This window comes from Amblyomma americanum, chromosome 7 (genome assembly GCF_052857255.1).
Source record: "Amblyomma americanum isolate KBUSLIRL-KWMA chromosome 7, ASM5285725v1, whole genome shotgun sequence".
Classification (NCBI taxonomy): Eukaryota; Metazoa; Arthropoda; class Arachnida; order Ixodida; family Ixodidae; genus Amblyomma; species Amblyomma americanum.
The window spans coordinates 96546138-96563701 of NC_135503.1; the positions used below are offsets into that span (position 1 = coordinate 96546138).

The 17564-nt window shown below is 46.7% G+C and overlaps 1 protein-coding gene across 1 annotated transcript in view; it reads left to right on the forward strand.

The window, feature by feature from the left end:
- Positions 1-453: 453 nt before the first annotated feature.
- The window catches only part of LOC144097960 (uncharacterized), a 91711-nt gene continuing 74600 nt past the window's right edge, over positions 454-17564 (forward strand). The window contains exon 1 of the mRNA XM_077630549.1: positions 454-537. Within this exon, the coding sequence (XP_077486675.1) occupies positions 454-537 (84 nt within the window). The remainder of the gene's footprint in view (positions 538-17564) is intronic.

Genomic DNA, 17564 nt, shown 5'->3' on the forward strand with positions numbered 1-17564 from the left:
ATGGATAAGCAATGATCGATTGATATGCAGTGCTCAGCGCGTGCTCACTGATCACTGCAACGCATCTTGCGTTTATTAAAAGACAGACCTGTCGAGTAAAACCAGCCCATAGCCGTGCTTTAGCTTTCCTCAAGGTTCCTGCTACAGCTACGCCTCAATGTGGAAGTGAGCGCGATACGCCGAGGCGCATGGCAGCCATTGAAGGCCGCGAAACAGCCGTATTGTAGAGCAATCAGGATACCCCCCTCCCTAATCGAGCCGGAAGCGGATGAGAGAGAACTCCGCGGCTGCTGCTCTGAGGAGCCCTATTGGCTGCACTGCCCTTAACGACGTGCTATGTCCGCTTTTCGCAAGCCGTTGAGATCACGGTTTCACGCCGCCCTTTGCCTCATATCCTGCAATTCTTCCGGTGACGTAAAGCTCAGGAAATTCACAAGGGCAGTTATTTTAACAATGTGGAGCTTGCTTCCGCTAGGAACGCGATTACAGTCATTGGTATGGAAATTGCTCGCAAGGGGAGACAGACGAAAAGAAAAGGTGAGAGGACAGACGCTATACTGACGATAAATTTAATTAGAGATCGCTGAATGTGTTCTCTTTACATTCTGCTTCCGGGTAGGAAAATTAGTTTTCATTTCAGTGCCAGTCCCTTTATAGTGGAGCCCTGCCACAACTAAATTGTGCCAACTTGCTTCCATAATGGTCGTGGCATACCGTCTAGAGCCAGCAATGGCACCCCGTTCGCTGTTTTCCATAAGCTTGAAAACATGCTTGCCCTTGAAATAATGGAACGCTGCAAGAAAATCCCGATTTTTGTCAAATTGTTAGTCACTTACTGTGCTGCAAGACAAAAAGGGTTTTGTACTGTTTTCCCACACTGTCTCTATTTTTTTGCTGACAATTTCGGCCTTGCGTTCTCAACTCCGCTTGACAGAAAACTCCCTCATCTGTGCTTTCTTTGTATTAAAGTTCCCGCAAGCACCTAATATTGCGTACTCAATGACCGACCTGCAGCTACATTCACACACATCGTTTTTTTTTGCATTTTTCAGCGCTCTATCGAACTCAAGCACAATCTCTTGGAAGCAAATGAACTCATGGGAGCTTTTACCCTTTCAGCATGGGTTCCACTCAGGCTCAGTGGATATTAAGATCACCAACGTTCACATTAGCCGACGCAGTGCGAACAGACAAGTTCGTTCAAACGCATTGTCGCAGTCATCGGCAGGTCTTTGTGTTCATGACCAGACTAAACTATAATGGTTAGTGAGTGCCCTGTAAACACCTCGCGCGCGCTTCACGAAGATGTTGCACAAAGGTACAAAATGGTGTGATTATAAGGCATGTTCGTCTGTAGAAACGCAGTTCGTGATGCCAAGGATGTAGACGCCAAATAATTATGAAGTATATACCAGCTGGCTAGACGATGGTCTTGCTAACATACGCTCGTCACACAGGCTCAGAATTAACATAAAGCAGCGGAATCGGTGACCCCGAAACCCTGTGCCTCGATCCAGTACTGTTTAATTATGCATTTCGTATTCAAGCACACGGAATGGATTAGGTGTTGATGGACACAACGACGTGCCACCCCATGCTTGGCAGCAGTGCCGCGCGGTCCACACTTCCAGCTCTGAAACTGTACGCAAAAGAACGAAGGGCTACTCTTACCCGGGCAGTCGATACTGCTCTTCGCATCGGCGGATAACGCAAGCCAGTGATTTCGCGCTTTTCTTCCCTTTGAGTACATAATAGTTTTCTTTCATATCATATTCAAGCTGCTTTGCACAATTCTCTGCACGGCTGGTTAATGACCTTATCACCTTGACGTAGCCAATACTAAAAGAAAGACAAAACTTCGTCTTTCTTAGTTTGACTGCAATACAGTTTTACCTTGCCAAAATTTGCAGAATATTCCGCGCACCTCGTAACAACGGTCCTGATGCACTACATACAGCTATCTGGTACACAAGCGTCGGCACGCTCTCATTATAACCACAGCCGCTGCCGTTGTCGACAATACTTTGTCGAAGTACGAAGTACGTTCTCGGGCTACGCAGCGAAGAATATGACAATGAGCGTTCATTCAATGAGCATCAGGTATGAAATTCCTGCGCACCTTCATGTCGTTTCATAGCGAGTTCTACTTACTGCTACGAGTTTACGGACCATTCATTTTTAGAAACAGACTGATTAACTTCTTTGGTACATTATTTGGTACACAGTGCATTTTCAGGCACCACATTCTGCTGTAACAATGTATGCAATAGCTAGGTGCGAAATGGGCATGCGCGGATGCTCTCTGTAGTCAGTCGCTCTTAATAAGGAAGGGTATATTAGGCAGCGAGACACGATCTCTCTAGTGCTGTTCGCCGCTTCTTTACAGGAAGTATTCAGAGAACTTCACAAGCAGATTTCTTCCAGATGTCTTCACAAGCATGCCTTGTATGAATGTTGAGAAATAAAATTGAATCAATCAATCAATCAACTGGATTGGGAACAGGTACGGATAAGTGTTAATGAAGTGCAGATGGGTGGAAAATTGGGCGAGTTGGTACTGATCCATGTTATTGAGTCCCTACAAGGACGGAGGAAAAGAATGACAGAACGTGAAGAACATCTTAGTAATCTGCGATTTGATCATGCCATTGCTCTGCTAAATATAAGGGGACAAATTTCAACGCATGATCGAGGACCAGTAAAGCTTAACGGTGGGTATAAAAGCTGATATGATGAAAACTAATTAATGTTCAACAGTCTCGAAAAGGAATTGCAGTTTAAGATAGGTAGCCTGGCACTGGAAGCATTAAATTACTACATTTACTTGGGCCAGGTAGTGACTGCAGATACGGGCTTCGAGAGTGGATGGATTAAATGGCAGAATAAGAATAGGGTAGAGTACATTTGACAGGCATTCTCACACGATGCAAGACAGTTTATCAGCATCCCTCCAAAGAAATACATATAACATCTGTATCTTACCGGTACTCACAAATGGGGTGGAAACGTAGAGGCTAGCGAAAAGCGTTTAACTTAAATAGAGGACAACGCAGGGAGGTATGGAAAGGAAAATGACAGATGTAACGTTAAGAAGGAAGAAGAGGGAACAACGGGCCAGGGGACAAACTCGAGATATTGTCACCTTTGTCGAAATCAAGAAGAAATAGGCTTGGCCAGGGCTTATAATGCGAAGGCAAGAAAAGATACGGTGGTTAGGATAACGGACTGGATTTCAAAAGAAGGCAAGTGTAGCGGAGGGTGAAATTACGAAGCTGGCACACGACCGGTTTAATAGGAGAGATATGGGAGAGGCCTTTCGCCTGCAGTGAGCGTAGTCAGGGTGATGACTATGATGGGGATTATGATGATTATATCTCTATTATCACCACAAAATTCGAAAGTGAACACCTTCAACCGAAGTCCGTACCGTTCTCTGATGTGAGCGAGAGTGCTAGCCGGTGCGCCTAACCGATTTAAGGCTGTTTGTCTCGACTTAAATCGTATTAAGGATAAACCGTGCCGTCACTAATATGTATTATGCTTAAAAGATACGGTAGCACCAAAGCTAGAGTATCGTTCCGTTGGTTACGGGTTTCTGGGCGTATTAATCACACGAAGGAAGGGAGACACGAACAGGGGTTTTGAAACACCTCATTCACGAATGGCTCGCGCCAGGTGGTCACGGGAATGAGGACGAGATATTGTGCGCGCTGCCTATTCACTCGCCTCTGAGGATAGAACCAGGACGGTTCCGAAAAGTTGAGATTTTACAAATCTTTGCTAGAGCTTAAACATCTCCCCCGCGAGACCAGCCGGCCTTTAGTCAGTTAACAGACTCCGATGGGGGGGTCATTAAGAAAGCTACGCGTTCTTGATCTAAAAGACTTCCTGCTTTTTCATCTTATAGACTGTCGCAGCAGTGCTGTAACGCAGTTGACATAATTCTTTGCGCTTGAAACTTAGTTAGGCTGCGTCCTATGTGACGAAGTTTATGTCTCCTGAGATATGATTGGCACTCACGCAGTGATAGCTATATTTTTAGGGTTCTGTTTAAATATATCCCGCTTTTGGTAAGCCGAAAGACGTCTTCTCGTGCCCAGATGTCTTTTATGTAAGTAGCTACAGTGCACTGTAAAACTACACCTGACACTAGCAAGTTACACATCTTCCGCAGCTTCCTTCTCCGAAGAAGTATAAGCCAACTGTGCCAGCGTTTCTGAAAGAGCCCGTGAAGTGGTCGGTGAAACACAACGGGCACGCTGAACAAGCAAGCACAACAGATAATGCGTCCGCGGAAACGTAGACCCCGTCGAGCCGAGAGATTGGGCAGCAATGCATGATTGCAACATTATCGTCGACTCGAAAGCCTTACATCAAAGGCGTATGCAATCTCCCAGCAATCCTCTGCCCATGCCAGCGCGGTCGCGTTGCAGCAGATGACGAAGCGCAGCTTACGTGCTGCTGCTGCTTGGCTATGTCAGGTGAGGAGCAGGCTGCTATTTGTACGTATATGCGCCTTTTAAACAGCCAAGGAGAATGCTTTTCGTCCTACCATTGGTTAGCGTCATGTGCGCGAATCCCGAAATTGTACTGTTGGAGAGCTTCCACTAGCGTGGACAGCGTCCACATTAAGCCCCATATATACCACCATGTACTGTTGAAGAGCATCTATTTTGCTTGAATTGACAACAATCTATCAGTGTTTCGTGGGCGTGATCACTCTAATGATGCTTTCTTGACGGTTCGGTCTCTGAACACAATTTATTTTACGTTAGCCTAGAAAAAGGCACCATTATTCATTTCCATTGCTACACCCCGAAATCCGTTCCAAATTCTGGGCATCACATTGTGCGGATAGAATTTTCCACTTTTGCAAGATTTTATTCTATTCTACGTCGTAAAGGCGCCGAACATTCCTTACTTTGCGGAGATGGAGATGAGGGCCCAAATGCGAGAGGAGGTGAGGGACTCCATTTGGGATTTTCTACTTTGCGCCATCATTTCGCACCAACGAAATTGAAGGCCAGAAGTATTCTTGCAGGGTCATTTGTCTATTTATTCTGGATAGGCTTAGCACTTTTCATTTTAGTCCTTCCGAAGCTTAAGGCGCACGCGTGCACTATGCTTATAGGGTTTCGACGCATAGCCCGATTATCAGGAACCGGTGCAGGTTGCACATTTTAAAGCGGTGATGATTCTAACGTGATGACAATAAGATAAGGGCCATGGAGGTTCCGGAGATCAAGAGCAGCTGGGGCGTATTCTTCTTATTCATTCCTACTTCAAACATTCACGTCACCTATGCTGTGCAAACACTAAAGCATAGAGTTGGAATAGCGTAGAGGTGTTGTGCGGTTCTGGCATCCGCTATGGCGTACGCTACTTTGATAATAGCGATGACGCTCTCTGTCGTGCTCGCTCACGCCACCACTTCGACGAGTTCTCCCGACAAAGCGTCACTCGATACGCTTATCTAATAAAGGGGCGACCTGACGTGTAAGAAGATAGCAGGCGATTACACCATGTAGGAGCGGCATCGTGTTGCACTCGCGTCACAAAATAAACGGGACAGAAAAAGGTAAGTAATCAGCTCACGCGTACAGAATATGTCTGTGCAGATCAGGCCGACCTCTTGCCTCTCTCAGTTTGCACTTCTGCATAGTTCACAGCACACTGCACAAACACATTTTCACCTTTTACTATTCGAAGAACTGCACCCATGTACTTTCAGAAAGGGTAGTTGCACATTCTGGGTTTTGGGGTTGGGAAAGGAAAAATACGTTTTTACTTTTTGCTGGCCGCCCTGAACTGAACGCAAAAAAAGAAGGTTCACAGTGACACCTGAATACCTTATGCATCGGCAATGCGACAGCAGTGAACGCTTTTGGTGACTTTACCGAAAGTGCATGCCTTCACTTCCATTCTGGTGCTTTCCTCAAGCCAATGGGCGAATTATATGACCGATGACACTTTTTTTTTCGATGAGGCTTTTAGTCTCAGCGGAGCAAAAAACAAAAAAAATTGGCAGCAATTTAGCCGTATATGATACATTTCTCCCCTCTTTTTCAGATTCTCCCGCTGCCAACTCTCACTGACAGGCGCCTAGCAACCTTGGCCTTGAAGCCTCACATTCAATTCAAGCAGCGCCAAACAGCCGTATTATTCGAAGCTGAAGTTGATCGATTCGAAAAGAAAAACAGAGAAGAGGAAACCATGAACACATTCCAGGGCGCCTAAAGTACCGTACATAATTTTTTACTCTATGAAAAATTATTTCAAGGTTTTAACGTCTTTATTACACTGTCCCGACTCCCGAAGATACAGAACGGCACGTCGATATTGTAACCACTGGCATAATTGCAAACGAGTCTTTTACGTTCATGCCATGACTGCTGGTGTGTCATGCATTAGTTCTTTTTAGCTGACATCAACCGAATTGGGGACTTGAGGACAAAAAGCATATTTAAATCAACCGTACCCAGGGAAAGCCATAAATTCAAAGCGCTCTGCAAAGTATGAGACTCGGTGTCAAGGAGCTACGCAAGAGGGTGAACCGCCGCACCAGTCGGTGGAGAGAATGTGACTGGCGGCAGTGGCTTAGAGCTTTGACACAGGCTGAGGTGTCTAGCCTCCGCTCAGTTTAGAGTGCACGTAAAGGCCCAACTCCAAGAATGGATGCATCCCGCGTACGCTTTTTAAGGCGCATGGTTCACTTGCTGGAGAAGTCGCGGCCTTTAGCGGTGAGGATGCATCGCCGACAAGGAGCATGCTTCTTTTTTCGAATTCCTGTGATAGCAATATTTTTTTATGCAGGAAAAAAGAAAAAAAAAACGTCCAGCTTGATTCTTCCCGGAATATGTTCTGAGTTTAACGGAAAACTAATTAAACTAAATAGTTTACGGGCCTGTTCAGTGGCCTTTAATCACTTGTGTGCCAGCAGGTACGCACAGCGAAAATTCGCCCGTACGCGGCGTCACCGCATGGTGGAAGCGTATATACATAAAGTGCCTATAACGCAATCCATACTACGGCGCCTTGGCGTAGGTTGATATCGTTATCAAGAGGAGCGCTAGCTCAGTCGTCACCATTGTTATCTCTCTTGATGTTCCCTGAAACTTACGAGACGTTTATCTGAGACAACAGACGCGAAAGGTCCTTCAGGGGATGCCACGAGTGCTTATCTATGTTAAACAAGCATTTTTTTCTCGGTGACACCTTACTTCCATTTTCTCCTCATCAGCACATCACCTAGATGTGAAAGTGTTTCTTATCTTTGAAAGAGCACAGCAACTCTCAGCGTTACCTTGGCAGAAGGATGGCGAAAGTAAGTGCTGTTGAAAGTGAAAAAAAAAATATCCTCCCTCTCTATTCCCCAATCCCCTTCCCATTCGTGGAATAGTGGGCTACCATCATGCCTCCTAGCCCAACCTCCTCACAACACTCGTATTTCAAGCCTGTCTCTTTGCGTATTGAATGCACTATGCTTGCGTTGAGCGACAGCTACTTGAAAGGGCACTTGAGACGGACTGCTCAAAGATAGTGCTAGAGGTTTCAGGTGACGTTACGACTTGAACAGCGAGCAATGGCCACACAAAAGGCGCCTGAATTGTTCCATGTATTTATAGTTGAAAGAGACATCCATGTATCCTTTGACAGTTTAACATCAGGCTCTTGGGCCGCCCTGTGAATGCAAGGAATTTGTTACAGAGAAAGGCAGTATTGATTGCATGTGAAGACAAAAAAAAAGACAGCCTAAAAATTCAAAAAAAATTATTCTTCTAGCTCAATGAAGTGCTCCCGTCATTAAGCACAGCAAAGCCGTAGTATAAAAACAGGATAAAGTAGAGTAGTTAATTAGCCAATGAAGCCTCACGTAAGCACGAACTGAATAGCACTTGGCTATGAACCGAAGTTCAATATAATCGTTAATTTTGATAAACAATCATTATAGTATACTTGATTTAGGAAATGAGAGTTAAAAATCATTCTCTGTGCATTCATGCTACACGCGGCTTCCGTACAGAAGCACAGTGAGGACAGGTACTCGATTTGTTTCCTTTTTTTTCCTCTAGCAAGACGTGACCGAAATGATCCATTGTCTCCGTGGCTCGCCTTTTCACAACCTCCCTCGGGGTCATCCGTCAATGTCGCAGCTAACAATCCCCGGTATACTTCCGCTTTTCTAATTATCATCGCTTCCGAATACGTCAGACTTACGCAACGAACGCCTCTTCCACGTCCCACTACGCATGCGCCGACGAGCCATTCGCGTAACCGCTGCGTTGCTTCACCGCGTTCTTTTCCTTCTTATCGGCAGTCGAAATTGTCGCCGCCGGCCGCAGATTGCATTACGGGGCCCGCAGCGAAAATTGTGACAGAAGATTGCGGGCGGCGGCAGAAGGGATTGAAGATCATTACCACAAACGTTCATCCTCTAAGCCGCTTGTTACGGGACACATTTTCCTCTTTGCTCGACTGCTGTCTCTGCGTTGGCGCTGTAGAACGTCATCCTGAAATACGATCGCGGCTGCGTGAAGGCCTCGTCACATAATATGCATCAAGCTATGGACAATATTGTGAAGACGCTGATCCATATACCGAAAGGCAAGATAAGGCAGCCAACGTTGTGCGCCCACTTACCTGCCCTAATGCATGAGACGTCATAAGCGTATTGAACAGTTTATCTTATTGTCATTAGGAAGGCTTAAGTATTGTTAAAGTATGCAGACATTAATTAATTAATTAATTAATTAATATGGTGCATTATGGTTTATGAAGAACAGAACCTAGGATCTACAAGCTAGATGTAAAAAAAATTTTTGAACAGGAGCGGTTCATCTCGGCGTTGCTGTGAAAGAGCTGCACGACATGCCCTGAAAAAGGCAAACTACTTTACCTGTCGCGTGTTGTAGACGTCGGTGCAAAATTTCGCTGAATACAATATTTACTCGCATAATGAACGCACCCCGACTTTGAGGATCAAATGGTGCAATTTTCTAAAAAATTTACCCACGTAATGAACACATCCTCCAAATTTTCAAATATTTCTTAGGAAAGAGGGTGAGTTAATAACGTGCGCAAATACAGTTGACCACTGCATCTCATGAGGCCTGTACTTTGTACGTGTACCCTTTGTGTCAGCACAAAATCAGCCCAGTCGACAGAATGTTTCTCCTCCCTCGCGTAATTAATTAGGCACAGGACGTTCAATGGAAAATTTAGTAACGAAAAATCGATGTGGTTTTTTTTTGTGTGTCACGAGATGTGTGAGCTATCCTCCTCCTTCGGGTCCTCTAGCGTATCTTAGGAACTGAGAGCGTAGAAGAAGATGACACGAATGCGTATATCATCTTCACACTTGAGTCTCCTTGCGGTGAACTACAGTATGGATAGCTAATCTAGTCATACACTTAATAATGTACGCACAGGCGTCTGCATCTGCCAAGCGGAGAAAGAGTAGCTTCAGGATCTTTACTTAAGTTCTTTTAGTCTACACGCATTTTATATCATTGGCCGCTCTCCTTTTGCTCACTTGTTTGTAGCGTGCAATGTACTCATCTTCAATTTTACCTCAGTTGCTTGAAAACCTTCGCAAGCGATGGTAAGCCAGCCTATGAAAAAGAAAATATTGAAGCTAATGCGCCTTTTTCAGTTTGTAAGTGCGTGCTCTCTTGTACAATATGTGCACAGGTCTAATGATTTATGGCTAACTAGAAGTGGACCTGCACCTCTGTTGACCCAGAATGTGAAGCCACATACGGCAACAAGTGCACAATGCAGGCAGGCAAGCGAAGAGTGCAAACGCTCACACAAATCCAGAGTCCGCCTACTCGTTCGCTCCATCTTGCGTGCCACACGCACATTCGCTGGCGCACACACGGCAGACCACCGCGGCAGACCGGCAGACCGGTTCGTTCCCGGGCAAACGCTAATGACGCGCGTAATTGTGACAGTCACGCAAGGAAGAGCTCCAGGTATAGCGAGGCTATCACGCAACTCGCGGCTATAATGCACCATCCGCGGACGGTAATTCCTGATGCCCGTTACGCGAGATTTAAGCGGAGATTACACACAGGAGACACGAGAATTTGCGTAATGCTTTTGTGACGCGCGTCCCGCGCCTATCAACGTGAAGAAAGCACGCGAAGAACTGTATACAACAGAGATGAAAAACCCTAGTCTAGAAACAGATCTAGAAACGTTAAAACCGAGGTTATTTCCATTTTTTTTTAATTTTCTGACGAGCGAAATGCCAAAAAAATGTGCGTCCTAGTGCCACATGTAAAATTTTCTACACTTGCGTTGACGTCGCCCTGATGATTACAGCTTGCATTATCAGATTGAAATATCCCTTGAAGAGACTTTGAACGTTTGCGGCGGTAATAATAACGTGGATGGCGGAAGCAGCGCAACGTTGCAGATACGTATAGTAACCGCTGAGCAACGGCCACAGGCTTTGCTAAGTATTGCCTGTCCCTAAGTAATGCAACAATAGTTATGCCACAGCAAATAAAGCGCGTCTTCGCACTGCATTGCGTGCCGTTCTTCATTAGGCATACCCTCCCCGAACGCTTGAAATTTCCTCTCTGGGAGCGTTAAAACACGATGAAAATCGTGCGTCGTTGCACGAGATGGACCCTTATGCTCCACATCTAAGTAAGCTACATTGTGGAGCTCTCGGATCCCGATGTGGAGAGCTCCGAGTATCCCGGTTGTGGACGAACATTACCACCCCCACCTTAAAGGAATTAGAGCCCTGACGGAAGATCTGATCCTGATGTAAAGTACCGGCTCGTCAAATCACCCCTAGCCGCAGCAATCGTTTGTGATCCTCGAGCCGCACTTGCTCTTTTGAATTCAATGTCGCTTTAAAACAAGCATCGACATCGGCTTTCTTCAGTGCACTTCATACTGCGATGTTATTGAACGTCATAACACGCATACTGATATGCCTGAGTGAAGGCTTTTGTTTCGTTAGCGTTTTTTTTTATCTTTCTCTCTTTATTCTGCGTTTTTTGATTAAACGCCCAGCTGCGAGCAAGCGCTTGTGTTGCTTGGTCTTCGCTGCCCGTTGTCCTGAGTGCGCTATATTTTCTCCACGATAACACGTTTTCCTAGCAGGAGACGAACGCGCTGATTAGGTGGCAGGGCAACCAAACCCGACAAGACAGTGTTTTATGAATAAGGCGCGCAGCGCTTCGAAACACCGTGACCAGGTGATGCAAAAAAAAAAAACTTTTGAACTGCGTAACTCTGCGTCAAGTCGTATTATAAGAGTCAAGCTAAAAACGACGGCAGCAGAACCAAGCAGCATGAACTATGGAACTGCTTCGGAAATCCCCCTATACTCTATACAACACTATATACTGCACAGCATGCCATTTGAGAGCTGTCAGCCATCGGACACGCCCTCTAGAAGCCATGGACTGATTCTCAGGCCACTCTTCGTTGAGCGTCGCAAGAACATACTGGATTAGCAGTAGCAGCTGTACTGCACATCATACTCGCTGTTATTAAATTCGTTTTCTCTCTCCCTCCGCCGTGCAGGATTGAGCCCCGCTAATTGCATTCGAACGTCGCCATTCCAGCCCTCTATCGGCCAGCCAACGGCGTGAACCCCAAACGGGGCCAGTGGGTCGGCCGGCGCCGCGCCCATGCCGAGCCGGCCAGGAAGCAGGCGGGCCGCACACGATGCAAGTGAGGCCGTCGGCGGCGTCAGGTGCGGTTGTCGGGCGCGTTTTGTTGCGTCTGTCGCGGCCGTCGCCGGGTCACGTACCGCCGCGGCAAGCAGTGAATAACGCGCGTCGCGTGCTACTCCGCCTCTATAAAGCCGCTGTCTGGCGCGTGGGCAGCGAGCAATATAAGATGGCTGCGCTGCCGTCTCAGATTGCAGCGACGCCGCATGGGGCCTGACGGCAGAAGAGATTGCCGGCGCGTGCGAGTCCGGCCAAGACTCACGCGCTTCTGAGAGCGAAGCTCACCAGCCGTCGCTCAACCAAGCATTCTTGCGTATACATAACGCTTTCGTATACGCCGTTACCTGCGTGACTTCCAGTGAAGCGCCTTACGGACTGCGACTCCTGTCCAGCTTCAGCAGCTTTCGAAGAGTTCGTGAGGCCGGTGATTATGTCTGGTACTTAGATGATTATAGTCGACGAAAAAGACACCGTCACTTTTCCTAGGAGAAAGGCGAAGGATATGGCAAGTGTCGCTGAGGCACCGACGCCAAGGACGACGAAGCAAGTTCATATACCACCGCTGCGGGCTTCTGCGCGAGGAAGAAGCTCGAGCGCTTCTCTTGAGGCCTGGCCTTGCGTTCCGCAACACCATCTGCTTTAGTTCCCGCTTCAAATGATTCCAGGGCCTGAATAAACCTTACTTGTGTGGTTTTTGTACTTTCACCTGTGAATCCAATCGTTGCAAAGTGACCTGCTAAGAAGGTGGAAGTGCCGCCCGTAACGGATGTGAAATTACGTCTTTAACATAATAGAAAATGCGTTTTTCCGCAATTCTAACGCTTTTCAGAAGGACTTATGCGACCTGTACTCAATTAAGCTTCACAACTCCATATTCCTGCAAGAAAGTCCACGTTCGGAAGATGTAAACAAAAAGAAATTGAAAAAGGACAGAGTTTTTGTATCAAATCAATACTTCGTTCACTCTGCATATTCATATACCACCAGCGTTTTAGCTCTAAAGAATTCCGGTCTTGAAAGCCTCGCAGCCCGCCGCCGCAACGCCAGCCTCTGTTTGCTCCGCAAGTTTTTCCATAACTCTCTAAATCAATCACCCTACATTACTCATCCGAACCGCATATCCCACCGCACTGCCCATCGTTTCGGATTTCCCGCCCTGTGTCCCGTACTGCAACTTTTTAAGACTCATTCTTTCCCTGAACTGTTGTGGACTGGAATGCCCTCCCCACCGATATCGCTATCGCTGCCATCACGCACCCGTCTCTATTTCCAGATGCTGTAAACACTTACATTTCAAGTCAATGACCTGTACTTGTTGATGTGTTGACCCACCTCTTATGTAATACCCACTGAAAGGGGTCTTTAAGGTGAATAAAGTGAAAGTCAAAGGCATTTCCCAGATCTGTATTGGTGTAGCGCTATTATTTAAAGGAGAATGTGCAAAGAACGCCAACTTAAGGGCGTAATTTAACCTCTGAATACGCCCCCGCTAACGTATTCACAACCACTTCCATTTGGCCAGAGTTCACAAACTAAACACCCTCCTCAAAAATCTCCCGTTACTGCCAGGGTACATCGCAGGAAACATCATATCAACTCCTCCTTTTCTCCAAGGTTTATGAACTTCGTTGCGACAACACCACATGCTCATCGTTAGAAGTCCTAAACGGCCAAGTCAACAAGAAGCAAACAACGAGAGCTGCAAGACCTGACAGCGACACCGACTTGGCGACACATAATCGCCACCATTAGAGTGTCGTCTGAAGTGGCACGTGCGCATGAAGGCAGCGGCGGCGGGCTTAACGACGTCTGCGCCGCACTGATTCCGTCTTTCTTGTGCGGAAGCGCCTTCGCACTTTTGGAGACTTCGCCGGTCAAATAAAGATGCATAAGATCTGGAGCCTGCCTCGGGTATTTTCAGTGGCGCCTCCATAGGGGGTGCACGAGGTAGCGAAATGAGGCAGAGTGGACAGACAAGGCGATGACCATCGTGCTGATGCGAAAGTCACTGGCCTGCTGTTTTGTGTGCAGTTACGACGTCGCAAACTTCTCGAAACCACCAGCTAACACAACTGCGTTTGTAAAACGCGCGCGCACGGCACACACGAGCACACGCACTCTCGCACACACGCGCGCACACACACACGCACATACACGCACGCACGCACGCACAAATGCAAACACATATCAATACGGCATCTCTTTCTCTCTTTATTCACTCTCACCTTCCTCCCTTCCCTACGGCCCGGTGCGCGTGTCCAGCGATGTGAGACTATTACTGCGCCATTTCCTTTCCTGAAAAACTTACCAATACGCATACATCATTGGCAGCGCCTTCACTTTTGATGGGAAGATTAAGAACACGAAGTTTTAAATGAGATAACGCATAGCCTACCTGAAGGGAAGATCTGAGAGCAGCCTGAATAATACCAAGGCATTCTTTATGCTGTTAGTACGTCTTCATTTAGGGTGGAAAAGTGCTATGCTGGTTTATACTGCTTTTCATACATAGCAGACAACGCTGGAGAGACCGCGGAAGTAGTGCGCCCGCGAAACCATATTCATCAACATCATCATCATCGTCATCATTACTCCGCCACAACCGTCATTCGTCCTTCTCGAAGCCTCGGGGAGTGTTCGGACGAAAACAAAGGGTGGTATAAAACTAAGCGGTAGCAGTGAAAATTACGGTCGAAGCTGTGAGGAGGATTGCGTCAATTTTTAGCGTCGGCAGATGATAAATAAAATCCAGTTTGCGATGACAGCTATCTGACACCATGTTACAACTTGACTGTGAAGATTTGGACTTGCCGGAGATAGACGTGAAAAATGTTGGGGCAAGGATTGACATTGACCAGCTGCTTCCCCCCCCCCCCCCCCCGAAAAAAAACAGAGTCCTTCAATTTCTTGAGTAAGCCCATCAGTCGACTCAGAGACAGGTTATTTCAATGTGACATGTACACTGGAAAGAAGACCGAAAATAATAATAATAATAATAATAATAATAATAATAATAATAATAATAATAATAATAATAATAATAATAATAATTGGTTTTTAGGGAAAGGAAATGGCGCAGTATCTGTCTCATATATCTTTGGACACCTGAACCGCGCCGTAAGGGAAAGGATAAAGGAGGAAGTGAAAGAAGAAAGAGGTGCCGTAGTGGAGGGCTCCGGAATAATTTCGACCATCTGGGGATCTTTAACCCAAAGGAATTTCGACAGGCTGTGGTACGCTCCCTCGTCGGCAGCTTTTCTAGTCAGTAACGGGCAATAACAGGTCTTGCGCAGACGCAGAGACGAGTCGCATAGTTGCCAGAGCATGTAGGCCCCGCACCACCAAATGGCGAAAGGTGACTCTGATGCTGCGGGTCCGGGATCGCTCTACGTGCTCGGTTTAGCAAGCAGAGAGTTGTGACACTCGCCTGTTGTTCCGCGACGTCGGACATGGCGCGATGATGGAACCGCGCAGAGGGTGGCTGCGGTGCCATGGCGGTGTGCACTGGAGGTCCGCTGCTGTGCTGGTTCTGACGGTCGGTTCCCGGGGGTGACTTGAGTCAGCCAAGCTCCGAGTAAGGAACAAACACCGCGCACCACAAACGCTCCATTACTCTGTTGTTGGGGTTGTTGTTGGCTTCGCACGAATGGCGCATACCAACAAGGTGATTGGCCATGACTAGGCTGCGACTATCAGTTTTGTTGTGGTTGTTGTTGTTGGCCTTTAGAGGAATGGCACATGAACAGTGGGAGATTGGCCTGGATTCCTCACACATTCTCTAGATTGTTGTCATTGTTGTTGTTGTTATCCTCGTACATTCATTGTTGTTGGCCTTTACTCTGCACTTCTACTACCTCTTTCCCTTCTGCTTTCTAATTTCTACTTCCTCTTCTCTTCGCCCGCACCAGAGCTTTTTCCGCATCATCACACTCATTCTCGAAAGCGCTGCGCAGATTGCGTGAGGTTGATGGTTGAAAACTAACACATTCAAATGTTGCAGTTTGTGGAGTGCTTTTGGGCTTTACGGCTTGAAGAAACTGTTTTCTAGAATTTCTCAGCGCGAAAAAGTGGCGGCTATGGCTGGAGAGAGTTGGCTCCCATAAGGTATACATAAGGTCATATGTGTTCCAACATTTCAATTTTCCCGGATAATAGAGAGTTTTAGTGTTGCCGGACAGCTGTACGGCAAGTACGGTAACGCGTTGCCGTCGTTACCGTTGCCAGGCTTGCCAAGCCACATTTGCCGTACGGCAGCAATTGCCGTAGTTACCGTGTTTACCGTACGGTAGGGCTAAAGCTCTCTAATACCAATTGCCGTATTTATTTTTCCTTGTTGCTTTCTAGGTCATAATAAACGAAAACAAACGCTGTAATAATTAATTTCCCGGTCAATCATTTTATTGTGTTCCTGAGGAAGTTTTTGAACGAGTGTGTCAAACAAATCGCATCTTGGTCATAATATTCATTAATTTTTTATTAAGCGCGTCATTATTCCTAGTTTCAGCGGTATAGTAATGGCGTTCTTCACATTACACCTTAGCAGCAGGCAGCAGATTAGATTCGAGAGCAAAGGAAAGAAGTATGAAGGCCAACTATGAGGTGAGGGACTAGTCAGCGGAAGTGCATTGAAGTTTGAAGTAATGAGGCTCAGGTGATCAAGTTAGAATAAAGGCACGAGATCATAGCACGTTGTCCAGATTATTTGTCTCGTTTAAACAGGTTGAAGGTGGCGACTCAGGTCGGGAGACTTTGCTTTGATTCGCACTGCGGAAGTCATGGTAGAAGCAGTCGAAGCGCCGCCTATTTTCAGGCTGTGAAGCCAAGCAAAATGCATAAAATTACGATAAGATGAAACGACAGCTAAATCCAACTGAAACCACATGGAGCTCGTCGACAGACAGTAATGTCAAAACACTTAATTCTAAGCCACGATGTCGAACTGGTGAAGGCGGCGATCAATGTTATTCACCTTTTTCAGAACCATTGCCACTTAGGCTGGAAAAAGATGGCTCATCGACGTTTTAGACGCTATAAGCATCCTTCATTACAAAACTTGTATAGAGCACCCTGAACACGGACCGGACATCAGTTCAAGTAACGCATGAATGTATGCAGTAAGTTTTGTCTTTACTTGCTACAATTTATAAAGCTAGTTTACGATAGAGTGTTTTTAAAACGCAGTGCCTCTATAGTTAGTTCCACTGTTCCCATTTTGTTATACTCTGTTCTCACCTGCTCACCTCGCTATTCCTACCTCATTTTGTCACTTATTCGAAGTTACAACTTTCATTTTTGCAATTCAATGCGCGGATCAAATGTGTGAGCCTAGATAGTGTTGCCGTGGCATAGAAAAAAAAAGAACCTTGTCACAAACGCGCATTTAACAAGTGATAAAAATGCCAATTATATTACGTGTCGTTTTTTTATATGCGGCCGCATCTCCACTTCTTTTATTCCAACCACTCCATCTAAATCAAATCACGCGACGTTCTGCAGCCTGCCACAAGCGTCGTGGGGCTCTACAGACAGCGTGGCATTCACAAGCCAGCCTCCAAGATCGAACCACCCAGGAAGCGTCGACGGCCGATTCGCCAAAATTGGTCGCGGCCACTCCACCCTCCTCCCCGTGTGCTCCCCGAAGCACGAAGTCCCGACGACCTGTTGCGTGTTCAATCGCACCACAAAACAAACAAACATCCGCCGGTACATCTGCGCAAAACGCGCCTGGTCCGCGCCAGGCAAACAGAAAGACGCGGTGCGAGACGTGGCGGCGCAAAACCGTGAGATGTGCCGATGCAGAGGCTGTACCCACGTACCGAAGCGCTGCAGCAGGCACTTCGCTTGTTCCCAGCCATCACGGCGCAAAGA